The 27,286-nt window shown below is 41.2% G+C and overlaps 1 protein-coding gene across 1 annotated transcript in view; it reads left to right on the top strand.

Annotated features, from left to right (window-relative positions):
* ALK (ALK receptor tyrosine kinase) overlaps window positions 1–27,286 on the top strand; it is a 579,386-nt gene that overhangs the window by 351,649 nt on the left and 200,451 nt on the right. The window contains exon 5 of the mRNA XM_053382982.1: window positions 15,900–16,027. Within this exon, the coding sequence (XP_053238957.1) occupies window positions 15,900–16,027 (128 nt within the window). The remainder of the gene's footprint in view (window positions 1–15,899; window positions 16,028–27,286) is intronic.

Below are 27,286 nucleotides of genomic sequence, written 5' to 3'. Positions count from 1 at the left end.
AATAAAGTCTACAGACTACTATATGCTTATATATTTATACCCTGCCCTTCCACTACTATAACACCCAGCTTACAACAGAGAAAAAAGAAAATGAAGCATAAATATTTGTAAACTGCAAAGGAAAAATATTGATGAAGGGGAGAGAGTGGACACATTAAAATTACTTAGAACAGATCAATACGTTTCATTATTCCATTGCAGGCCAAATGCCTGCTGGGGAAAAAATGTATTAAAGTGATGACAGAAGAACAAGTGGGAGGAGACCAAATGAACCTCTCAGGATAGGACGTTCCATAACCTAAGTGCAACCAACCAAGCAAACTTGGAGAATGATTCATTGCATCCCAACCAATCACACCCACGTTCTAACCAACCAGACCTGGATAATAACCTCTCCAACATACATTAAGGAGCCAGAAGGATGATAGGAGTGTAAGCACTTGCCGGGGATTCTGGACTCAAACCATTTAGCTAGCTCTTTGAATTAAGCCTGGAGTAAAGAGGTTGTGTTACAGCCTCTACTACATTGTCTCCCCTAGTGTGGCATGTAAAGGGATAGTAAATCACGCAAAATGAGTTGTGAACCAGAAATCCCCTGGTTCAAATATCACCTTTGCAATGAATTCACTCTTCACGAGTTTTTACATATTCAGACTCAGTCCCCATTTGCGATTATGGAGGCATTAACATGGACCTACCTCAATGCACATCAAGTGTTTTGGACTCTTAAAAGTGCCAAATGTAAGAACAGAAGTGCTTTCTGATACATCTATTTATTTTGTTTCTTTATTTTGTAAAATGTATACACTGCTTGATCGTAACCCCCCCCCCCCAATTAAACCTCAAAGTGGTTTACAGAAGATAAAATAGTAAAATCAATGGGGGGGGGAACACAACCATACTTTATAACATACAAAAGTTAAAGTGTTAAAACAGATTTATATACAGTGGATATCCCATTATGTTAACACTTAAAATATCTTTGTCAATTAAACTATCTATGTCAATGGATACGTCAAGGTAATAGCTATTTAATCCTTACCAAACATAATCAGAACAAAATACAAATTGCTTCTCAGGAAGGAGTTAGGCTGAGAGGCAGAAATTCCCCTACCAGATGGGCTTGTAGCCAGGTGAGATCACAGGCGGGGCAGACCAAATCTAATTTCATACATTGGGTGAACAGAACCTGCCAATAAAAAAACTGATGAAGCAGTTTTATCAGTATGATAAGAAACAGGTAAGAATGAATTGCATTTGCAGTTGGAAAAGGCAGGAGAGGCAGTTTCTATTAAGAGGCTTATAATGGACTGTGCAGAATTGGGTATTTGTTCTGATTTCTTTCAGGCTGGTGGTACTATCAGGCTTATGGTACTAAATAATCCTGATTCTAATCTTGCAGAAGTCACCCACTGTTTCATGGGCCCCTTGCAAGCTTGAAGCCCTTGAAGGGCCTTATGCACAAAAGCAAGCATATTGTGAAAAATTGAGGCTTGAAAACACTGCTTACTGAGTAATCTTATGAATATCTATTCTGAAGTGAGTCCCACTGGGACTTACTCCCAGATTAGTTAGCACAGGATTGCAGCCTCAATGACATAAGAATTGAGGCACTCTGTCTATTGTTAGAGTGTGCACTGGAAGACATCAGATAAAAGCTAGACTTCTCTTGGCTACCATCATTTCCTCACTAGGGAGCCCTAGCTCATGCCTTGAGAACCACTGAAACAAACTAATTTAAAGTTTAATTAGCTTCTGTCAAAAATAGATCCTGTCAAAAAAAAAGCAGATAACCAGCCTCAATAACACAACCCAACTGCTATCATTCCTTCGTAGTAATTTGAAGATCAATAAAGAGTAATAAACTTAACAAGGATAATTAAAAATAATCATAGTGAAATGCCACATACATACTATCTGATCTAATGAGGAAAGGACCTGACAGCTTTCCTATGGCTCATTTCACACTCCCCCTCCCCTCTTTTCCCTCAACAGTGATGGCCAGCCGAGGCAAGTATTTCCCCCCACCCCCATTTCCATTTCCTTGTTGCTGCAACTAGGAATGGATGTCATTTGTTCACACCTCATACAGCATCTGTTGATAGTTCCTTCTGCTCGACTTGATCGCGCAGCATTGTTATGGAGGAGCCGTTTCACCAGCTGTAAATACAGAACAATATCTGTGGAGGGAGAGGGATTATCTTTGGATTTTCTGTCACAGATCCATTCCTTAGTCTGAGAGCAAAGAAGTCTGTCAGAATCCTGGCAATATTCCTCTCCCCCACCCATTTTTTTATCTCTCATTAACATGTTGCCTTTTCTTTGAAACCGGCTTTCAACGTTTCTTCATTTCTTTGGAATTGCAGGGCATTAAGGGGGAGTGGGAGGGCTGATCTGAAGTACTTTGACACAACTATTGTCGCCACACATTTATAAGCAAGAGAGCATTAGGGATAGATGCGAGGGCCCCATTCACACACTTCAATGCATTTGTGACAAGGACACTTTCTTGAGTCATGGGTAGAATGATAAGGACGTCGCTTAGTTGTCGTTTCTCTTTTCTTTTTCCTCAACCCGGATATTATTATTTTGTTGTTGTTGTTGCATTATTGTTCAGCTTGACAACTGGACATTACACAATTTTATATTCAAAATTAATTAAGAGGCTCAAGCGACTGTTGCTGGTCCCCACCCCACCCCAATTCAAGTGAATTTTTAAGGCCTGGTGTAAAGATTACACAAACTGTGAAAAAAAATAACAGTGACCAACTGCAGGGGGCTCTGTCCCATACATAAAACAATTGAAAAGAAATATTACAAACTGAACATTTTATGATGTCCCGCTTAGACTAGCTGCTGACTGTGTCGCTACAATGTGGGCCATAATATTAAAGCTAAAATGGGGAGGGGTGTGTGGAATGGCTTGTAGATTTCATTAAATCTGAGTACTAGGGTAAAAACTTCAGTCATGTGTGACTTTGTGCAGACATTAAATTTAAAATGACCAGCATTAGTGGTACACCCCTGACATGCACCTGTGACTTAGTTTAAATATGTTATCAGCTGTGTGGATAATGTACATCTAACTTGTCAGAGATTTTTATCTACCTGGTATAACATTTATAGCAGGCCTTTTGTCTCCCAAGAGATGGACAGTCTTTTTCAAGGTATTCATCACTCTTAATGAGTTAAAGTATGTTGTTGGGAACTGGGGCAGCAGTTTAGCTAGCTGCTTGGGCACCTGGGGTAGCACACCTGTCCTGCGCCGAAGGGCGGGATGAGCCAGCCATGGGGCGGAGCCTGCAGGTCCCGGCAGGGCAGGGTGGAGCCTGCAGGTCCCAGGAGAGACACGTTTGTTGGGCGTACTGCAGGCTGCTAAGTGCCGCTCCCTGCGGTGTGGCGCCCAGTGCCCCCTGCCCCTCCTAGCTATACCTCTGGTCTGGGGTTTAAATCATAGATGAGCATCAACCCGCTGTGTAGTTGTGAGTAAGCAGCTTTCTTAATGTGTAAAATTGGGATTAAACAGTAGGATCATACATGAGTGTCATAGAGTGAACACGATAATGGCTGTGATGTTCTTCGTGCAGCAAAGGTGTGAAATGATTATCATTCCTTTGGTTTTTGTTCTACATCTGTAAACAAGTCCAAATGTTACCTCCCACACACAGAAGTCTATTTTAGGAAGTCTATTTTACAAAAAGAACTTGTGAGCAAGGTAATGCAGGGGACTCCGTTTCAAGAGAAACTGAATTCAGAACAAACTCATTTATTAATTCCCTGGATAAAATCCCTTCATATGATCTTATTTTGGAGAAATTCACTCAGTTCCTTATTGGACTTATTTCCCATGCATCGTGAGTGCTTTGATTTGTAAGACCAAGGTAGAATACAGAACACGTGGTCGTTATCTGAATGCTCCGCAGTAGGTCCAGGTGCTGCAAATGCTTCCAAAAGATCATTAATCTAACTAATTAAACTAATTGACATCTGAGCCCTTCATGGAACATTGGAATAGGCTCTTTACAATCTCTACACAAAGTAAAAAAAAACCCAGCCACCCACAAAAATCTGTGTTGATTTCCCCAATATTTTTATATCAGCTAGATGTGGAAATAAGGATTCCATGTTTCAAGCTCAGGTTGCTGCTATGGCCAGGAGTGCCTTTGCACAGCTTCAGCTCATGTGCTCCTTTGAGATGAAAGACAAGATATAAATGGAAATAATAATAATATGTGCGCTCTCCTGGAAAAGCACATTCACACACGCCTTAGACACATCCAGACTGGATCACTGGAACATACTCCATGTCACAAAGGTAGCCAATATAGTCCCCTCCAGATCTTGTGGATTACAGCCCCTAAAGGTCAGGACTTTTAGCAATTCTTTCTTTTTGATATGTGGGTTATTTACACATACAGTATATACAACCTGAGCCTAGGATGGAGCAGCTCACAGCATTAATACCCCCAAAAGGTCCTGCTCCTCCATTAAATCACAGCTTTGGATCCAGATCCAAATCATTCATGTCTCTTTCTCAGCCTGCTTTTCAGCTCAGCTCACAAAAGGCCACCTTGACTATTGTCCTTCTAACTTCCAGGCAGGTGAGGTGGGGGTGTGGGAGTCCTACCCATTTGCCCTCTGGAACAGAGCAACTTCTTTCCTTGTACCATTGAAGGTATAAAAGGTAAAGGTAAAGGACCCCTGGACGGTTAAGTCCAGACAAAGGCAACTATGGGGTTGCTGCGCTCCTCTCGCTTTCAGGCCAAGGGAGTCGGCGCTTGTTCACAGACAGCTTTCTGGGTTATGTGGCCAGCATGACTAAACTGCTTCTGGCGCACGGAGGACCGTGCCAGAAACCAGAGCAAGCACACCAGTGTAAGTAGATAAATAGGTACCGCTATGGTGGGAAGATAAATGGTGTTTCTGTGCGCTCTGGTTTCCCCATTGTTTCAGAAGCCAGATCCTGCATCACCATAACTGGGCTGTTTTTATAAGTTATGAATATATTAGGTTCCTCAGTTTGTTCTACACTTCCTCCTTCTTTTTGCAATGAGCAAAGCAGACAATTATATCAAAGGGTTGCTCCCTCTCTGTTTGGGTCCAAGTACAGTCATACCTCGGGTTACAGCTGCTTCAGGTTGCATTTTTTTGGGTTACGGACCGCCAAAACCCAGAAGTACAGGAACGGGTTACTTCCAGGTTTCAGCGGTTGCGCATGTGCAGAAGCGCCGAATCGCAACCCGCGCGTGTGCAGACGTGGGTTGCAAACACTGTGGGTTGCAAACTTGCATCCCGCACAGATCACGTTCGCAACCTGGGCATCCACTGTACTCTGTGGGCCCATTGAAAATCAGGTCTGCAAGCAGTGATTCAAGCCACGAGGCAATGAATTGTACAGCATCAATTTCTTCTGCTCTTTCTTCAAAAGAATAAGAAATGTAAATTAATTATTCTTTGTTGATTTTCTTCATCTTCCAGCTTGTTGTGTATATCTGTATATTTCCCTTTTTTGTAATTCTTTGATCTTTTTGTCATGGATTTGGCTTAATTCTTTTGTTGCCGTAGTTATTTCTATTAAAGAGTCAAGCATCGTGCTAAGTTCTGTCAGTTTTGTTCCCACTAGAAGCATTAGCTCTTTCCAAGTATTTTTAATAAGCTCCTTTATGGTTTCTTGTTGTGCTGCAAACTCTTAAGATATTGTTAGCATTTTCTTTCTCCGGCAAGGAAGAGGCCTCTTTTGAGAGTGGTGCCATCTTTGGCTGTTGCCTGCATTAATGTCCTTATTGAAGTGAGCCTTCTATCACTGGGCAGGAAGAATTGAGTGAGGACTTTCATTTTCAGCTTTTCTGAATGCTTTTGCATTCCTCTCTCCTTTCTTTAAGGTCTGAGTTTTTTAAGGCAGCAATGGCTTTAGCTCCAAGCTGTTTTTCTGAGCCTTGGAGCACAGCTTAGTGTTTAAGTGGCCATCTTATTTCCTTCATAGCCACAGCCACTGGCTCCCTCTTGTAGTCTTTGGGCAAGTGGTCAAGACAATCTTACTTGACCAATATTTTGGGTTGTTTTAATTTTGCATCCTGTTGCTGCGCATGGTTTTAAGAATTGCTCTGTTTTTAAACTTTCATTTCTTCTGTATTTTATTGTGCTATTATTGTTCTTTTATTGCATTTGCTTTTAAATCTGTGTTGTTGTTGTTGTTGATGGTGTTGTTGTTGTATTTATACCCTGCCTATCTGGCTGGATTTCCCCAGCCACCCTGGGCAGCTTCCAGCACATATAAAAACGCAATAAAACATCAAACTTTAAAACCTTCCCAATACAGGACTGCCTTCAGATGTCTTCTAAAAGTTGTGCACAGTGGTACCTCGGGTTACATATGCTTCAGGTTACATACGCTTCAGGTTACAGACTCCGCTAACCCAGAAATAGTACCTCAGGTTAAGAACTTTGCTTCAGGATGAGAACAGAAATTGTGCTCCAGCGGCGCGGCAGCAGCGGGAGGCCCCATTAGCTAAAGTGGTGCTTCAGGTTCAGAACAGTTTCAGGTTAAGTACGGACCTCCGGAACAAATCAAGTACTTAACCCGAGGTACCACTGTAGTTCTTTATCTCCTTGACATCTGATGGGAGGGCATTCCACAGGAAAGTGCCATGGCCGAGAAGCCATTCTGAAGACTCTTGTAGCCAGAAGCCAGGATATAACAAATATTCTAAATAAAAAGAAATACTATATTCTGTTGCACCTCTTAGGCTTTCGTTTCAAGAAGCTACACATTAATTTGAGGGAGCAATTTATTCCTCTTTACCTATCAGGTGGCAAATGATGCTGAGCACTGGAGGAAGTGCCTTATTCCACCTATGGGCCCCAGTTCATCATTCTCAGAACTAGCAGTTTCAAAGAGAATGTCCTGAACGTCTGTTTTCAAAGAGTTCACTGCTTCATCCATTATCGCTTCTTTTCCATCAACTTTTTACTGACTCTTCCAGTAACATACATTGGCTGGATCTAGACACATCAAAGAAGCCTTTCACTTTAAAACGTTGTAAATGTAAACAGGGAAAACAAGTAGAGAAAAACGGGACTCCATGTCATCATCTGATGGCACAATGTTCTAAAAAAGGTAAAGGACCTCAGACGGTTAAGTCTATTCAAAGATGGCTATGGGATTGCGGCGCTCATGGTTTGTCCAAAGGCAGCTTTCCGAGTCATGTGGGCAGCCTGACTAAACTGCTTTTGGCACAATGGAACACTGTGACGGAAGCCAGAGCGCACAGAAATGCTGTTTACCTTCCTGCCAAGCGGTACCTTTTTATCTACTTGCACTGGTGTGCTTTTGAACTGCTAGGTTGGCAGGAGCTGAGACAGAGGAACGGGAGCTCACCCTGTCATGTGGATTTGAACCATCGACCTTCTGATCGGCAAGCCCAAGAGGCTCAATGGTTTATACCACAGTGCCACCCGTGTCCCTTCAGCACAATGTTATATCGCACATACAACACATATAAATCACTTTTTCTTTACCAGTCTAGCTGAGTCCATTTTGCCTTTAAGGGGCTACAAAAGTCCTTGTAAAATTTGTCACTTCAGTAGTCTCATATATCCCTGTCAGGTCATTGAAAAGAAAGTGGAATCAAAAGTTTTCCTCTGTCATTAGACCCAAAGGACTTGGGGTATGTGATTTTGTTGTATTCATACCTTTGGCGCTATACTCAAGTGGTTTCTGTCACTGGGGCAGATTCCTAGCTGGGCCTTTCTTCATGATAGTCTTTGCAGCAGATTGTAACTGTATAAGGCTTTTGACATTTTCGATTTAGCAAAAAACTTATGGGAAGCCATAGCACTTAGAAATAAGATTCAGGCTTTAAATAATAAGTGGATGTCTTAAAATAAATGTTTATGGGAACCTTAAGCAAAATCGGAGTATATCAGAGTTCAAGAGTCTTATAAAGACTCTCCTCCCTGAAAGAGAGGGGAGTGGTTGTGGGCGGGAGCCCGAGCACCGCCCAGCAGGGGGCGTTGCCCCCTGCCTCCAGCTCACCTGGCTGGCGCTCACGCCCCCCCGATGGCCACCCAACCAGGTGCCGTGGAGGGGGCGTGTTCAGCAGCCTTTTGCTGCAGTGCCAGCCTCTCCCTGGCCTCATTCCTCATCGTCGTCCCATCGCGAGTCACCCTCCCTCCACTCCCTTTTAGTTAGGGCTTAGGTCATTGGCCTTGCTATGGACCTTAGGTTGGTCGCCCTGGTTGCCCGGGGGGCCTGGTAGGAGTTTTTCCATTTGGCATTAGGCTTTTTGGTTTTTTCGCCTACCTCGTAGCAATCGTCACAACTTTTGTGGTATTGGTGGGTAGGTTAGGCATTGGAATAATGTGTTGTGTGTCGAAGTGCTAGGTGTGGCCATCGCCTATGCCTTCAATTTTTAGGGGTATTCCGTTAAAGGAATCTGGCGGTCGTGTATTCTGTCCGATGCCTGCTTGGCGGGAGGCCATGGCACGACCCTCGGTGACATCAGGGGTGAGCCTATAGTTGGATTAGCATCAACAGGCTCCACCTACAGGTGAATAAACCCACTTGTTTCGATCCAATGCCTAAGCCAATACCTTTTCATTACTGTAATCAATAAAGTTGTGGCCTTTTCTAGCCCATCAACCTTATATCACTTGTCCTTGTGTCTTCATTTCACTTCGCGGGGGTCGGGTCCTCGAACCACAAATATGCATTGGGGTTCCCCTTCCCATGTGTTAGGTCTGAGATACAGGATATTTGCCTTTTGGAACCTTTAATGGAAACCCATTCTTAGGTCGACTTCTAGAAATACTCAAAGTAATAACTTTCTTCTTATACCTTTGGAGATGAACATCAATCAGTTCTAGATTAAGAGCAAATAGATTCAACTTTCTCTTTGCCCAAATTTTAGTTCAAGGAGAGAAGAGAGGGAATGAATAATGAAAAGCTGGTTCAGGTCTTGCAAAGAAAGAAAGAAAGAAAGAAAGAAAGAAAGAAAGAAAGAAGAGAAAAGAAAAGAAAGAAAAGAAAAGAAAAGAAAAGAGAAAAGAAAAGAAACCCCAGACAAATTGTATCACATCCTAGCAGATCCTATGCACTCTTACCTGGGAGAAGTCCCACTAAACTCACTGGATCTGAGTAAACATGTATATAAAATTGTACTCTCAGAGCTAGCACTTAATAGACATATAACTTAGAGGTAAACATAAAATGCACATATCAAAGGTAAACCACTGGAATAAATTTTACTCCCTCTCTTGTCATTGGAATTATAGTCTGTACGTAGAACTGCATTGCAACAAAGAAGATATATTAATACGTAATTCCCTCACACCTTCAATTGTTTCAACATGTCCAGAGAAGTTTATGTGCACTACTTCAATTCGAGTTCCATGGAAGGAAAGTAGGATATAAACTAACTGAATATATAATACAGTGTTTTAAAACCCTTTGCCACAGCTCAGCAGCAGGGTATTTTATAAAACAAGTTATCCCATCAAAAGTGGTGAAATATGTCTAATAGAAATCTGATGGAAATATGAATAGTTAACACAGCAGCTGAAAAAATTGTCCTGTACCACATGAAGCTACAAGATAAGGTGTTTTCCATTCCTTTGGCATTCTAGTTTCGAAGGCAACATACTGCTAGTCAAAAGTGCCAGGTTTTCTGAGCTATGAAGTGAAGCCCTTCTATCCTTTAAAAAAAACCAAGGGAGGTGTTTGCTGTATGTTTGTCATAGTTGGCATAAATAAATATTTAATTTGTGTAGTCTATATGATATTACCCTCAAAGAGAGCCAGTGTGGTGTAGTGGTTAAGAGTGGTAGTCTCGTAATCTGGGGAATCGGGTTCGCGTCTCCGCTCCTCCACATGCAGCTGCTGGGTGACCTTGGGCTAGACACACTTCTTTGAAGTCTCTCAGCCTCACTCACCTCACAGAGTGTTTGTTGTGGGGGAGGAAGGGAAAGGAGAATGTTAGCTGCTTTGAGACTCCTTAAAGGGAGTGAAAGGCGGGATATCAAATCCAAACTCTTCTTCTTCTTCTTCTTCTTCAAACACCACCCTGTAAATTTGGATTTATCCAATATTGAGTTGAACAGGATCCAAAATGCAGCAGTCTGATTGGTCCTAGAACAATAGGATCCAAAAGGCAGCAGTCTGATTGGTCCTAGAACAATATGATTCAGAATGCAGCAGTCTGATTGGTCCTAGAACAATGCAGCAGTCTGATTGGTCTGAGGGAACCACCCAATCCAGCTTCAGATGGAAGTGAATCCACAACCTGATTGGCCTACAGGAGAATTCTGGAATTAACCAATCACGTGCAGCCCATTGTGTAAATAATGTATATAAAGCAGATACTTCGGGGAAAGATTCATTCCCTCCTCACCACTATGAGCTGAATAAAGAGCATGAAATTCACTCTCGAGTATATTTCAAATATGGAGACAAACTGGAGAAAATCTGACTCCAAACCATTCCATAGCACAGACAATTTGTTTCAGTGTTTTAGGCTCAGTCCTTCCTTTCTTCTACTTTCTTCTACTGCCTCTTCCATGCCCACCACTTCCCCAATGCTTTCATTTCTTTTCTGGCCCTACTCACAGCTATTTCCAATACATACCTGAATGTGTTTAATCATCATCATCATCATCACCATCCTGATATTTGCACAAAACCAGAAAACTGCACGTGCAGATTACATTAAAAATTATACACTATATACATTGGGCAGCAATCTGAAAAATGTGTGCTCAGAATTTACAACTGTGTCAGGAGCTTAGGCTATAGTGTATATATTTCTTTTGATCCCTCGGTTTTGCACAAAACCAGAAAACTGTACTAACATCTTCACAATTGCCTTTTCATACTCCTAAGTGGGATTTAAAAAGCAATAGCAGCCAGGTGAGCATGCAAAGAGCTGTGTGTGTGCCGTGTCATAACAGAATAGGTAGCATAACAGCACCAATGACATAAGGAATGCACAAAAAGGGAATGCCTACTGGTAGGAATGGGAAAGACCAAAGTTGCTCCTCATATACAAATTTAAATATGTGTGAGTGCGGACTACTCCACACTCAAGTGGCAATTCAAATGGCAAAAGAGTGCATTAACAGCTACATAATGCTGAAATGTGGATAAACCCAGCCTCATTGCCAGGGTCGAAGACAAATCGTTCTCTGTGGGGTTTTCAGTCTGTGTCACCTCTGCCAAGACAGCTGCTTTAAAAAGAAAAAAGGCAATTAGTGATGCATTTGTGCTTCAGGGGTTTTCGTTTCCAATGCGGGGAAACTACTTTGCAATAACTGGCCTGAACTCCACCCCACCCCACTGCCACTTTCCTCATGTGAATCACTCACTTCAGAAACAAAGCAGTTTCAAGGCACTCAGGTTGCAGATTTTTAAATTAATCTGGCCCCAAATGAGCCTTCCACCGTCTTGAATTCCAGCAGCATAAAATACCTGCCCAGCATCAGCACCGAAAATTTAATATAGTTTCCGCGGTAAACTATGGGAGACCGGAGAATTTGAAAGTAAAGTTTATTGCACTAGTAACTCAGAGAAGCAATTCCTAAAACTCATGACACTTTTAGCCAGGGGGTTAGTAGTAGCAGAGAAACAGAAATCATCTTGTTGAGGGCTACCATGTACCTGGAATTAAAATCCATCTGTCTTGGAAACAGTAAGGAATGATTCGCATGACACACAGATGCTCCCGCATTTCAGTGTAAATCATATCCCCGTGCTTCTGAAGGAATAATTCTCTATGAGGGCTTCATGTGACATGGGGCCAGCTGTTTTTGTTGCCAGAGTTTTAAGAGACTCAGGCAAGACTGGGGTAAAGAGCATGGGGAAGCCTCATGCTGAACTGTATTTGGGACTCCTCATGTCTCTTGCCTGTAAACCATACTGTTATATCTGCTAGCACATCTGCACACAGAGAGGCTTCCAGCTTGTGGAAATCAGTGTTGCTGGATAAGTTTCACATTCTGTTATTGGTAATGATTTAGAGAATACTGCATTGCACATTTTGCACCAGTTGGGGTTGGATCTTTTGCTTCCCAGTCTTGTAACAAGGATAAAAGTTTGTCTTCTTTATTGCATGTTCAGGCCCTTTCAAAATCATGCTATTACTGACATATAAATATTTCTGAATTATTTCCCCTCTTTCTGAAGATACCACTAAAATTCTCATTTATTCCTTACTGTATGCAGGTCTGATGATTGCAATTAGCTGCTCATTGGTCTTCCTTTATCCATAATAATACAAAGAATGGTATCTTCGTTTTCTCTCATTTTTCAGGCTCATAAATATGATAATGTCTTTTGGTTTCCTTGCCCTGCCTTCTTGACTCTTATGTTCATTTTTTAAAAAATGCATCTTTTAAATGCTTACAGTTTGTCATTCCTCTTTATCTTTGTTCTTTAATTTATATTAAATTCTTGGTGCTATACACCAGAGGTCCAGGGTTTGCACAGGATTAGAAACTTTGAGAAACTGAATGTCATTGAAGATTTAGAGAAAACCACTCCGCAGGGTAGTCATATTACTCTTGAGGGAATAGGAATCATAGAGCAAAATGGAAACTCCCCAGTCCAAATGGCAACTAATGATAGTGCAAATTCGGGAATACAAGAAGAGCCTGCTGGATCAGCCAAGGGCCTGTCTAGTCCAGCATCCTGTTCTCAGCAAGCAAGGGAAACCAGCAAGCAGAATTCAAGCACAAGAAAAGCATGGAAAGGGGGAATGGATGCAACAGAGTTTCCTTGAAGAATGCATGGCACCCTGAGCACATTCCTCACTGCAACATTTGTTACAGGTCCCACTTTTTTGCAAACTTAATGTTATTAAGTCTGCAAAATGGGGATAAAATATTTCAGAGGGCTTTTTTTCTGGCTAACTAAGAACACTGATATCTAGTGACCTCAGGCATAGTTATGTGTTGGGAGTGCAACAGCAGGGATCACTTAGTTTGCAACTTAAGAGTTATTTCTCTTAACATTAACCAAGGCGTGTGTGTGTGTGTGTGTGTGTGTGTGTGTGTGTGTAGATGTTGCTTAGCAACCAGGCAAAGTGGCATGATCGTCGCTGAGGCAGCATGTGCTCTCATTGGTTGTGTAGTTCTGCAGAAGCTTTCCTCTGTATGTTTAATTTAATGTCTTCCAGCTTAGGTACAAGGCCTGACCAAAGGAAGACAAATCCTCCCTGCTCCTTTCCTCTCAAATTATACACTGTTTCCCCCCTATCTTTCCCAGTACAGTTTTACGAGACCTTTTCTCTCTGGACTCTGTTTGTGTTATATAAGTGGCTTGGCTAACAACAACTTTTGCAAATGACCACATGGGAGAGGAAGAGCCCAATGTTTCTAGTCCCTCAGCTACACAAATGGAGTGGCCCTGCATCCCTTCTCAGCCTGATGGAATAGTGAACAAGATGGCGGAGGGAGGAGTCTTAGCTGAGAAACTCCTGTAGGGGCTCCTGTATCCCTCCCTCCCTCTGTTCTAGCCATATGACAGTACTGGCTTAATAAGCGGCTAAGGAACCGGAAACATGATTATTTTGTAATGGGGAGAAATGGGGAGAAATATTTGTTGGTGAAGTTTTGGAACTTTTTTTTCAGGCCTCTTCTTTGGGCACTTTTAATTTCTCTTCACAGATTCCTCTGGGTCACCAAAAAGAGAAAAGAAAACCACATAAAAGCTAGTAAGATTTTCTTGTTTAGCTTTATTGCAGTTGGTCATCAGTAAGGAAACAAAAGAACAGGTGCCTGAAAAGGCCCATTAGAAACATTCTCAAAACAACTCCAGCTGCAATTAAAACAGAAGAGAACAAAAAACTCAATTGTGTTTTCCACAAAAACAGCAGTATTTAGACATTTATAGAATAATGGTCCCACTATTTCAAAAGACATGTGGCAATATACTTTTAATAGAATAGAATATTTTAAAACCTAATTTTATTGTTTAAATTAGACCAAATTCTTAACATTGTATTTTATCAATCATTTTTATTTATATTTTATGTAAACCATTTAGAGGCTTTGATGATGGTATAAGCGGTATAAAAATTCTGTTAAATAATGCGTAAAAAAATGGGGGGTTGTTAACGGCTGCCACATGCATATGAAAATGTTCAGTATTGAAATGAACCTCTTCTCCTCCAATTGAATGAAGTGTAGTTTAGTTACCCCTATTACAATGGACCCTCTAGTTACGTACCGCTCTGGATATGTAACTTTTGGGTTACGAATGTGGCAAAGCTGGAAGTGTATAATTCCAGGTTTTGCTGCACATGCGCACAGAAGCGGCGCCTCTGCCTACGGACTTTTTGGGTTGCGGATGGACCCCCAGAATGAATTTAATTCGTATCCGGGGGGTCCACTGTATATAACTTAGGAAGCATTGATTTCCTCCCCCTCCCAATCCATCTCTCTCTCTCTCATCGTGGCTGGGGCTGATGGGAGTTGTAGTGTAATATCTGGAGGGCCACAACTTTCCCAGGCCTACTTTCAAACTGATCTGATTTCCGTGCAAAGCAATTATCTCTAGCCTTATATTGTTTTTTAAAACAACAACACCTACGACAACATGTTACAAATATATTAAAATGCTGTGCATGAACAACCCAGACTGTGTCTACACAAGGGCACTAATGCATACATGGGCCTTTTTCCAATGTGTGTGTATGTTTGTGTGCTGTTGCCCATGCAACAGTGCTTTTGGTTTAATGCCTCTGCAATCTCTCTTGACGTTTCCAGTCCATATTAGTGGGTGGAGCTTGCTGGGGTGTATCTGTGCTCTGTGTTGCCGTCCCCTCCCCTCATTTAGTACTCCCCCACACTCTGCAAGTCCCAGAAACTTGAGGCCCATGTTGTGGGAACGCACACAGGTATTTGTCTACCTGTGCATGCACACTTTTTTAGAAAAAAAAAGTCTACCAGATTTAACCTGGACTGGAAAAATCTTGATTTAATGGGACAAAAGTGCAGGTTGCGAGTTGGATGAAGAGGACATCTTGTGGGCAAGAAACCTGAGGCAGCTACAAATACACATTAAACTCCGGTGTAGTTGAGCCCTCCACTATGTGGGTTGATTTACAGTGACATGGACAAGCCTGTACACTCCTTTTATTTCTGTGCCATTCCATTGAGATCAATGAATAGCCTTTAAGCAGCTTCAGAAACACAGGATTTGATGCTTACCTGTGTAGAGTGTGGTGCCTTGGTTCATGACCTTGGTTTCCAAACCCATTAATTCCCTTTTTAAAAAACCACCAAAGGCAGAATAAAACTAAAAGGGGAAATGGCCTGTTTTAATTTTAAAGCTTATAGTAGTGTTGGGAAGGAGATGCATTTTGACCGAGTGAAGCAAAATACTTTAGAGATGTAAGGCTGGGAATTACAGCTACTCAACAACCCCTTGAGAGAAACTTACTGCTCTCAATCTGAATAACAGATTGAGATGGGGAGACGGTATTTAAAGCATTCCTATGTGTTACATATTTCACAGCTTCATTCATGCAGGGAAGGGGGGGGCAAACATACACACAAAAGTTGTGTTTCTTTTAAAGCATGCATAGACATCTGCAAGAGATCTCCAAGCACAGAACTGTGACAGATCAGAAGGGGGGGTGGGGGGAGTGTCATTAGCTGAATACTACTAGTAACATCTTGGCTCTCCAGAAATCTTTGCTCTTTAAATTCTATTTTTTTTAAAAAAAAAAAGGAACAAAGCAAGGGCTTGTATTGGGGAAAAGTAATAGAAAAGCAGCCTAGTAGAGAGCCAATATGATGAGGCAGATGTCGAACAGTTGCTTTTTCAACTGCACTTCTTGCAAACTAGCTCTTTCCCTTACCATGATTTTCTTCTGTTCTTTCTTCTTGGTGTGCAACGAAAACAGATGGGTGCTTCTCCAGAAAAGGGTTGGACACCTCGAGAAACCTTTTCGGATCTCCTTGGAATATATTGCTAGTGGGAACAGAAGTATAGCTGTCATTGATTCCTTTGCAATGAAGAACTGCAGCACAGGTAAAGATTCTGTCTTTCTCCCCACCCTAATTCTAATGTATTCCACTTACAAGGTCATGGGCACAGTAGCACACATACACATATATGCTTTATTTTGTAAAAATTGTACCTATGGAAATGTTTTGGGGAATATATTTTTTCCATTCAGTGCTTTCATCCTAATCTCAAATCTACTAGTGTCTGTACTAATAGAAAGACGGTGCTGCTTTGGGCACTGAATAGAAAAGAAAACTATTAATGGCATGACCAATTGTTTTGTTCAAGTACTCATAATAGAGTAAATAAAGCTGCTCAGTTGTTGTTTCCTACAAAAATTGGATAGAATTTTATCTTTATTTCTTATACATGCAGTGCAATTATATGCATATTTACTCAGAAGCAAGCCCTGCTGTGTTCAGTGGGGTTTGTTCTCTGGTAAGTGTGTGCGAGATTGGAGTCTCAGGTTCCAGTCTTATCCTCAGTGATCAAGGAGTAGGGGCCCAGGGCCCCACTGAACATAATGAAGTTTACGTCTGAGCATGGCCTGTCTCTTTATGGCAATATGCTGCTGTTGTCAACTGACTCCCATGGTAGGTGTTCCCAAGCCAATGTGGTGTAGTGCTTAGCGTACTGGATTCTAAAGAGATCTTTGTCCAAATCTCATCTCATCCATAATATACTGTGAGGGATCTCGGGCCAGGCACCCACTCTGTGTGCCTCTGCCTGTTCTACCTTACAGAGCTATTGCAAGGATAAAGCAAGAGACCATTTTGACTCCCTAAATGAAGGGTGGGATATAAGGAAAATAAGAAACACATAAGAAAAGGTTTCAGATGGGTTGGAGGTGGAGATGACACCAAAATACTACCTGTGTAGAAATCCAAATCAAATCTGGGGGTCTGTTTGAGAAAAAGCCAAAATCAGACAAGAAAAGTTTCTCAAAAGGGTCTGCAAATCGATAAGTTAAGAATAATTATGATTTTACCTTCAGTGAAATTTTAAATGAATGAAACCAATGCCTGCCATATTTAGAACTGGGGGGGGGGGGGTCTTTCCACTTTCTATCTACCTAAAGCTCCATCTCTCCTCTTGAATCCTAGTCCCCTACTTTTCCCTACAACCTAGTGATATCCAATGAGTCTTCCTTCTTCTTTTCTGCCCTATCCTGTCATTAGTATTCATTATTTAACACAGCAGCCTGTGACTCTGTTTTGAATAGGTTGTTACTCTTACTGATGTCAAATGAAATTCAATGTTGTCTCTAATCAATCAAACTTGATTGATTTGGTGATCTGAATTACTTGTGCATAATATTTCTTGGCTCATGATGAATGTGAAAAATTTGGCATTCTGGATGCTGCAAGGCTTGGGTTTTGGTCTTTCAGTAACCAGTGCTTTTTTGCTAGAAAAAGAGGTTCAAAAACTCCCTAGGTTGTTGAGATTCTTTTAGGGAGCCACCAAAGTTGTACAGGTTGAACACATCTTACACAGACTTCACTTCCACAACCACAACTTTTTCAGCACTTCCGCCTTGCTTGCCAGGCTCTGGGTGGGTTGTGCAAGGCAGAGTTGCAGTGGTCTATTGTGATAGCATCCCCTTGACCAGGTGCCCTCTCCCACAGTCTGCTGGGTTCAAGACTGCTGGGTTCAGGTGTGTGTATCTGAAGATGGGTGGCTAGGACAGACTATGGATTATTTATATTTTCATTGTCCCTTCTGTTAGATAAATACACATTTTTTGTCAATGCTGTGGGAACCACTTAAACTTGACACATTTTAGAGGCTCAGCAGGTTGTAATCTGACCCTGAGACTAATGTGAACGTGGTAAGAATGAACAGGTACACAATACAAGGAGAACCTGGTGGAACTCTAGCAGGGGGGAAGCATGTTAACAGGTTTCAACACTGACTAGTTGCTATAATTTCAAAACTTGCAGTAGGTATGTGCTAAGTTCTTAGTGATTTCATATGAAGCAAGATAGCTCCAACTCATAGTACCTGGAGATAATGTTTAACTCTATAGTTACCACAGTATGTTTCATGCCTTATAGTGAGGCATTCTTCTTATTACACAGAATGTTTGTGTGTGAGAGGATAAGAGGTAACCTTGGTTTAGGAACTTAAGAGGGTCTATATTCCTGTTGTACCACATATTTGTTACGTGATATTAAGACAGTTGCCGAAGTTGCAGTTCTAACTCTGAATAAATCTTTTGAAGTTGTTTCCAGTTTCTTTTGATGCCGTTTGCTAGAACAAAGCTTTATTTTTTTTTACTCTAGGTTTCTCCTTTTCAAAGAAAAATAACAATACTTCTTTCCACCACTGTGGTGGTTTTAGGATAAATTAAAAACTGTAAAAGCAATCTGTGAAGTATGATGTACTTTAAAGCCTAGTGGGAGTTGTTATCCAGCTGTGTTTAGGTAACTTAATTCATATCTATGGGCACTGTGAAGGGCCAGATGGACAGTTTTGCAATTTCTGCTGGCAACAACTTAAATCTAGAATGGAAATGTATAAGGAGAAACATAAAAGTATTAAAAGACTAGTAGGTTCTGTTTCTTTGCCTGGCAGAAGAATGACTCAGTGCCTGCCAGTGAATGCTGTCTAAATAGCTAAAGAAGCAGAGCTGTAGGAACCCACCTTCTAGGAAGCAGAGCCTGGAGCAGAGAGCTGAATTAAACTACGGGGGTGTTCATATTACAGTCTTTAGTGCTCAGTGAAGTTGTCCTCCCCCCCCCTGCATTTCATAGCACTTTCCCCTAGCTGCTCACAACAACAGAGCAATTAATGTCTGATGTGTATCAGTTTGTCACACCTAGGCTGGAGATGAATCAGGAAAGGCTTAAGGACCAACTGGTGTGAACCTGGTTTGAGAAACAACATTCTCTAACATTAGTATTTCACATCAAAGTACAGGATGCATATGCATTTTGCATAGCATTGTGCAGACACAGATTAAAAACTCAGCACTGGAAATGCAGTGAGTGCACAGCAAACAAGAGTGTGAACACAGCCTAAATGAATTTTGCAGGTAGAAACCCACCCACTCGGATCTGCTTTGGGGTTTCTCCTCCAGCTTTCCAGAGAAGATATGGGGTTATTGTGGGCAGCACTTATGGGGAGGGAAAAATCCACTGGGCTCACAGAAGTCATCCTATGTGCACAATTATTTCACTGGATACAACCCAGGCACTGACCTTTTGAAATGGAGGTGTGTGGTGTTCAAGTGATGTCTCATTTTGGGCCATCAAAGTTTCAACAAAAGGGCAATAAAGGGACAAATGAATCTCTATGTTGCTTTCAAGTGCTGCCTTTTCAGAAATGGAGGAGGGGAATAAAAAGCAAGAGGGGGAGACAAGCCCACCATTTAAAGTTCTTAAAATGGAGTCCCACCTATGTAATTAAATTAAAGATGAGTTCACCTATTTCCCTATTTGTTCACATCAGCACAGCTTCAGTTCAGTTCTACACACACACACACACACACACACACACCAGGAAGCTTTGACCAGTGGGGATGCAATTATCCTATGCAAAGGCTAGAGATAAATTAAGAACAGCTTAAGGACTCCAATCCGTGTGAAGCTGGTTTGAGAAACAACACATGAAACAGTAGAATCTTACGAAAAAGTACAGGATACATAGTGTCCTGCCCAGGGGTCAGCAAACTTTTTCAGCAGGGGGCTGGTCCACTGTCCCTCAGACCTTGTGGGGGCCCAGACTATATTTTGAAAAAAGTATATGCTCAAATTCCTATGTCCCACAAATAATCCAGAGATGCATTTTAAATAAAAGGACACATTCTACTCATGTAAAAACACGCTGATTCCCGGACTGTCCGCAGGCCGGATTTAGAAGGCGATTGGGCCAGATCCAGCCCCCGGGCCTTAGTTTACCTACTCATGGTCTTGCCTAATGCCATGTGAACACAGATTGAAAACCTAGCACTAGAAACGCAGTGAATGCTGAATAAATGGGTGTGTGAACACAGCGAAAGTCTCTGGATCCTTTGCTGGATTTTTGCTTTGCAGTTACTTCCTCTAAAATTATGCTTTTCTTTGCTCATTTTTTTATTTCCTTTCTACCACAGATAGGAAATATTCCTCCAACAAACTGCATAACATCTGTGCTTCAGCATACGTTGATTCCTCAGCAATCTGTCTAATGCTGAACGGACACATTTAAGGCACATCCACCACCACCCCAAGAATCATGGCAGTTATAGTTTACCTCTAATAGAATTGCAGTTCCCAGTATCCTTAACAAACTGCAGTTCCAAGGATTCTTTAAGGGGTGCTTTAAATGTATGGTGTGCACACAGCCTAAGGGACCAGGAATTCATAAGAACAGGCTGCTAGGAAGACCAGACTCTTGGGAAACACAAGAGTCTAAGGACTGCTTTCTGGTCAGATCTTCCAGTTATGCCTGTGTGGGAAGGATTGTTATGATAACCGGAGTAAGTCATGATCCATCTAACTTGATCTAAGGCTCCCAATAATAATATCTATATCAATAATAATACCCACCCTGTTGGAAGGGTGATGGCTCGTTGGAGCTGGCCGTGCTCCTCTGTGTCCCCTGTCCCCTGGCTTTGCATTCCTTCCCTGGATTGGACGTGTGGTCTAGTTTAGGATTTGCCATTTGCTTGTTCCATCTGGCCCAATGCTTTGGACCTCTGGCGTGTTTCAGACCATTTCCTCATCCTTCTTTGCATCCTAAAGGGTCTTGGTGTTGCAACTGTCAGATTGGCTGCTTCCTGTCATTACAGCTTTTCTGCTTTTTGTTGAAAGAGCCAACCGCAAACAGCTGCTTTACTACAAGAAGTTTCCATGCAAAGCTGCCTTAATAATAGTAATTTGGGTACTTGCCCTGAATGCATACTGTATCACACTTTATTTACTCACAACACCACTTTCCAGAGGTGGGTGGCAGACCTGTAAGCAGTTGTGTCTGAACTGACTGTGCCTCATGGGATGTTTCTATGATTTAATAGTATTTGTGAATTTTGTAAGTAGCCCACTGACATCAGCTCAAAAGCTAGCCTGGACTTCTACGAGCTGTGTTTTTCGTCTTTGTAAGGCCAGAACTAAAATTTATCCTTTTTTAAAAGCACTATGTGGTATCAGTAATGTAGTGTCAAAAGTACAATATGTTTTACTGAACCAATGGTAGCTATTGCATGCAGGTCTCATAAGAGTCTTCTACAAGCATAAACTGCGGCCAAATATCAGTAGCTTTAAGTTTCTTAATTCATTGACCATTCCGATTTCCGTTTTTCTTAAAAAGGATAAGCTTTCATCCTTTTGCTTTGGCAGACGGGAGCCCAGTAAAATGCATGACATTATTCACTTCATGGTTCTTTTTAAAAGGAATAATTGTTTTGTGACAAGTTACCCACTAATATGTGAACCCAGAGCAAAGAATTTACTAACCACTTTTCTGCCATTGTAATTTGTAAGTGACATTATTAACAGTCACCCAATAATTTTTCCATTCCACAAGTACAGTAATTGGTACAGCAATATTTAGTAATTGATGGCAATTCCTAGTAATAAAAGCTGAGTTCATTTCCTGAGTAATGTATTGACTTATTAATGGCATTTAATGGTTTTCTTACTAATACTTTCTTTCATTTTTGAGTAATTAATTTACTAAATCATTTCACAAAAAAACTTAATTAAATTAAAGCACTCAGTAATAAGCACAACTAAGTGACAAGTAATTGTTTTTAGTTAACATCAGTAAATTGAACGTGGCTAAGCAGGGGATTTTTCGTCTAAGAATGGAGAAAAGAGCACAATGCTTTTAAAATATGTGAGCGTTTATGGTATGGCATGTCTGATAAAAGCATCTTTTCTCAAGCTCAGCAGGCCTGAGAGGAAGCAATTAGCTTTAGGATCTCACGCTTAGAAGTGTAACTGGAAAGGCATATTTTTGAGCTTTTTTTTTTTTAAAAAAAGTTAACATCTGAAGTTCCTCAGCAGTGATCCTATTAATTGCTTTCAAGGTATCTGCGAGCAAGCAAAGCTCTCTCCAGAAGCTCAGCAGCAGCTGTCAGGGTTGTTTTGTTGGAAGAGTCTCACATCAGCACAGCATATGGAGCTGGGGAAGCCTTTAACAGCCCCCTACATAGCCACTGAGGATCCTGTGCCCCATTTGTGTGTGTGTGTGTGTGTGTGTGTTTTCTTCTTTACTACGTAGTCCCGCTTGTCATGCATGGGACGTCATTTTAGTTACAATAATATAAGCCATTTGTTCAATAAGTGCCATAAAATGGCTTTGAAGGAGATTTTATAGGTCAATTCAACGCTTGTTGTGCAGCATGAGGTAGGTGGGTTATGCTTTTATATCCCATCAGATTCCTCAACCCTTTAGTCTATCGGTGCACCTTGAGTGCAGATGGGGAAGAAATTTGACTCAGTTCACATTTGAAGGTGACCCCACCTAATTTTCGCTTTTCGAAACCCTGTGCAAATTGAAACACACAGGCCACCCTTTGAAAAGTGCACTTACCTGAATTTTCAGTGCAGTTTTCCCAGCCAAGTAAAGTATACAAAAAATGAATATATTAGGTAAAAAAGAATTACAAAAATGCACTTTTAGGAACATTGCTTTGCATAAATGTATGCGTTAGGTAAGGTGATGTCTCTGCTTTTTAAGATGCTGTCTAAGTTTGTCATTGCTTTTCTCCCAAGAAGCAGGCATCTTGTAATTTCGTGACTGCTGTCACCATCTGCAGTGATCATGGAGCCCAAGAAAGTAAAATCTCTCACTGCCTCCATTTCTTCCCCTTCTATTTGCCAGGAGGTGATGGGACCAGTGGTCGTGATCTTAGGTTTTTTGATGTTGAGCTTCAGACCATATTTTGAGCTCTCCTCTTTCACCCTCATTAAAAGGTTCTTTAATTCCTCCTCACTTTCTGCCATCAAGGTTGTGTCATCTGCATATCTGAGGTTGTTGATTTTTCTTCTGGCAATCTTAATTCCGGTTTGGGATTCTTCCAGCCCAGCCTTTTGCATGATGAATTCTGCATATAAATTAAATAAACAGGAAGACAATATACAGCCTTGTCGTACTCCTTTCCCAATTTTGAACCAATCAGTTGTTCCATATCCCCTTCTAACTGTAGCTTTTTGTCCCACATAGAGATTTCTCAGGAGACAGATGAGGTGATCAGGCACTCCCATTTCTTTAAGAACTTGCCATAGTTTGCTGTGGTCGACACAGTCAAAGGTTTTTGCATAGTCAATGAAGCTGATGTAGATGTTTTTCTGGAACTCTCTAGCTTTCTCCATAATCCAGCGCATGTTTGCAATTTGGTCTCTGGTTCCTCTGCCCCTTCCAAATCCAGCTTGCACTTCTGGGAGTTCTCGGTCCACAAATTGCTTAAGTCTGCCTTGTATAATTTTAACCTTGCTAGTGTGTGAAATGAGTGCAATTGTGCGATAGTCTGTATAGTTAAAGCTATGGTTTTCCCAGTAGTGATGTATGGAAGTGAGAGCTGGACCATAAAGAAGGCTGATCACTGAAGAACTGATGCTTTTGAATTATGGTGCTGGAGGAGACTCTTGAGAGTTCCATGGACTGTGAGAAGATCAAACCTACCCATTCTTAAGGAAATCAGCCCTGGGTGCTCACTGGAAGGACAGATCGTGAAGCTGAGGCTCCAATACTTTGGCCACCTCATGAGAAGAGAAGACTCCCTGGAAAAGACCCTGATGCTGGGAAAGATTGAGGGCACAAGGAGAAGGGGACGACAGAGAATGAGATGGTTGGACAGTGTTCCTGAAGCTACCAACATGAGTTTGACTAAACTGCGGGAGGCAGTGGAAGACAGGAGTGCCTGGAGTGCTCTGGTCCATGGGGACACAACTAAACGACTAAACAACAACAACAACAACAAATGTGTTAGGCATAGTTGCATAGAAAAAATGTGTTTAGTAGGAAAGAATCTGCACTAAAATGATGACAAATTTTCCATGAGGACTACAAAAAACGAAATCCAAAATGGTGCTGAAATGTGGAAACATCGTAACTGAAGAGAACCCTTATTTTCTTTAGATATAATAAATCTGAATTTCATTTAAGGCTGCTTTATGAGTTTTTGAAACATGCATTGTAACCCCATCATTATATTTGCACTGTTCTTCTTTAAACATAAATGTGGCTCACGGGGTGTATCCGTGTCATTAAAAGGAGAGGTGATAATTGACATTTCTATGTTACATCAGTGCATGGATTCAAATAAAGTACTACTTAAAATTCAAAATATTAATGACCCACAGCAGTCTTGAATCTATGAGGTACTAAGAGAATTCTTCCACCCCTACTTTGCCACAGCTGGAAATGAAGAGTGATCAGAGCCATAAAGTATCCTTTTTTAAAATCACTACATATGATTTTAATTTTGCCCTTGCCCTTAAATTAAAGCCAATCCTAAGAGAAAAGCTGTTGATTCAGTGTAAGGAGATGAACTCCGTTATCTTCTTTCTCGGCACCAAATTTATTTTTATTACCATTAATTGGGGTCATTTAGTTTCTGTGGCATTTTAACTGCTCGGATTTACTGAAATTGTAGAGCAGTAATACCTCACCAAAAAAGAGAGGCTATTTTAAGACCCAAATGTTTCTCTAACTTAATGAGAGAGCTCTGTGCACTAAACCAGTTTGTTAGTGGATTGCTGTCTGGTCTCAGTTTTTGTGTGTCTGAAAACTAATAGTTTTACATAGTACACTAGGATCCTAATTTACAGCAGTACAGTCCTATGCATGACTCTATGTCCCACTGAATTGAATATTTCCAGGTAAGCGGAACTGGGAGATATATACTCCTACAGAACAGGATTTCAGCTGGAATCATGTTCAGCAAAACTGGTGTACTTTAAACATAATGTCACATAAAGAAGTGACTTGGAATCCAAACTGTAAGAAAGTAAGATGAGATTTTTCTGGATCAGACCAGCATTCTGTTCCCACAGTGGCCAAACAGTTACCAATGAGAAGCTCAAAAGCAGGGCATAAGTCCAATATGCTCTTTCCATATTCATAACATTCAGACATATTATTTCCACATCTGAGCGTATGTGAAAAATGACACACACCCCAAATAAACTCTTTCCCTCATGAGCCTGTTTTGGATCCAAATATCACTTTTAACGAAACAAAATCCCAGAGTAGTTGTCAGACTTAAGCTCTCAGATTTATTTATGGAAATATCCCTAAAATGTTATGAAAGTGTAGTAGATGACCCAAAAAGACACACCTTCTAAAGTCTGGTTGAATTATTAATACTGGCAAGTAAGACTTTTTTATATAATTTCTTTATTTTCTAATACACATGAAGCAATAACAACCACAATAAAGAGGAAATAGAAAGATCAAAGCAAGAAAGGGAAAACTAAGGAAGGGTATGAAGAGGGAAGAGGGAGCAGTAATATTCCATGACATTTCCGTGCATTCTGGCTCCCATCGCAGTGTTCCATTGTGCCAGAAGCAGTTCAGTCATGCTGGCCACATGACCTGGAAAGCTGTCTGTGGACAAACACTGGCTACCTTGGCCTGAAAGCGAGATGAGCGCTGCACCCCATAGTCGCCTTTGTCTGGGCTTAATCATCCAGGGGTCATTTACCTTTTACCTTTACCTAATATTCCAAGACCAGCATTATAATTCCAGACTATTTTCTTTCAAAAGCATATTATCCCAAAACATTTTTCCAAAGAAATCCTTGAAAAGAAGGCAGCTTAGGAATAATACTGACTCTGTCTCCGCAGCAACTATGTTCTTTAATCTTCTCCAACAATGCTTTGTAAATGGCATCCCCTGTGGTGCTCCAGATCCTAATTTTAAGAATTGCAAATTTGTAGGAGTCAGCATATATACTCCCTCCCATATATGCAGTCATACAAATTTCTACTACACCCTCGATAATAAATGCTTGCAATATGGAAAGGAAAAGAAGAGGAGAACTGAATGGATTAATTGGGAATATAAAATCAAGGCACGTGAAGAATTGGGTTGAGATAGAAATAAACGAGGAGGGGGAAAGTAAAAATGAGCTATGAGAATCAAGTAATTGCAGAGCAGTTACATGTGAAAGGTGGACAAGTTAGTGGGTTTTAAGGTAGGCAAGAATTATATTTATTAATGAAGTAAATTTAACTAAGTGACTGGGGATAATCAAATAGGCAAGCCCGAGGAAGAATTCATAAACAAATACGTAGCTGACTGAACAGACAGAGAGCCCACGTAAACAAATAGTTCTCTCGGTTAATTAAGTAAAATGATTAAATACAATGGCAATCAATCAGTTCATAAAAATGATTAAATGAAAGACTAAATACAAAGACAGAGGAACTAGATGATCAGATGAAAATTGGCCCATTATGTTTGGAACAGTTCACTTAAATTATAGTAGAGTAAATGAGGGTCATTACAAAGAGCAATGGCAGAAAGATCGAATAAGCCCTATAAATGTAAGGGGTGGTGGTGATTACTAGAATGATTGTGGAGGAACAAAGCAGCATTGGTTGTAGAACAAAGAGAAAGATATGATACGATAAACTTTATTGTCATTGTCCCATACAGAACAACAAAATTGAAAAAATCTACATCAGCCATTCAAAACCCACAAGCCTGCAATCCTAGCTCTCCCAGCCTGGTTAGCCCCCTAAAAACTCTGATACCCCATAATTAAATACAATATACTCCCATAGAGACTACCTTACACTGTGTTTAAAACCAAAATCTTATTTGGATAGAAAATGTTTCTCAGGCGGCTAGTCCTAGTCTTTATAACCCTGTACCTTCTTCCAGAGGAAGGGACGCGGGTGGCACTGTGGGTTAAACCACAGAGCCTAGGACTTGCCGATCAGAAGGTCTGCGGTTTGAATCCCCATGATGGGGTGAGCTCCCATTGCTCGGTCCCTGCTCCTGCCAACCTAGCAGTTCGAAAGCATGTCAAAGTGCAAGTAGATAAATAGGTACCGCTCCGGCGGGAAGGTAAACGGCGTTTCCGTGCACTACTCTGGTTCTCCAGAAGCGGCTTAGTCATGCTGGCCACATGACCTGGAAACTGTACGCTGGTTCCCTTGGCCAGTAAAGTGAGATGAGCGCCACTTACCCCAGAGTCGGTCATGACTGGACCTAATGGTCAGGGGTCCCTTTACTTTACCTTTACCTTCTTCCAGAAGGCAGAAGCTGAAAGAGATCATTTCTGGGCTGCGCACTATCCTGCTCTATCTCTGCAGCTTTCTTATGACTCCTGGAAGCATAGATTTGAT

The sequence above is a fragment of the Podarcis raffonei genome, chromosome 3 (genome assembly GCF_027172205.1).
Source record: "Podarcis raffonei isolate rPodRaf1 chromosome 3, rPodRaf1.pri, whole genome shotgun sequence".
In the NCBI taxonomy this organism is placed as follows: Eukaryota; Metazoa; Chordata; class Lepidosauria; order Squamata; family Lacertidae; genus Podarcis; species Podarcis raffonei.
The sequence above is the reverse complement of the archived record's forward strand: the minus strand, read 5'-3'. Positions and strand labels throughout refer to the sequence as shown.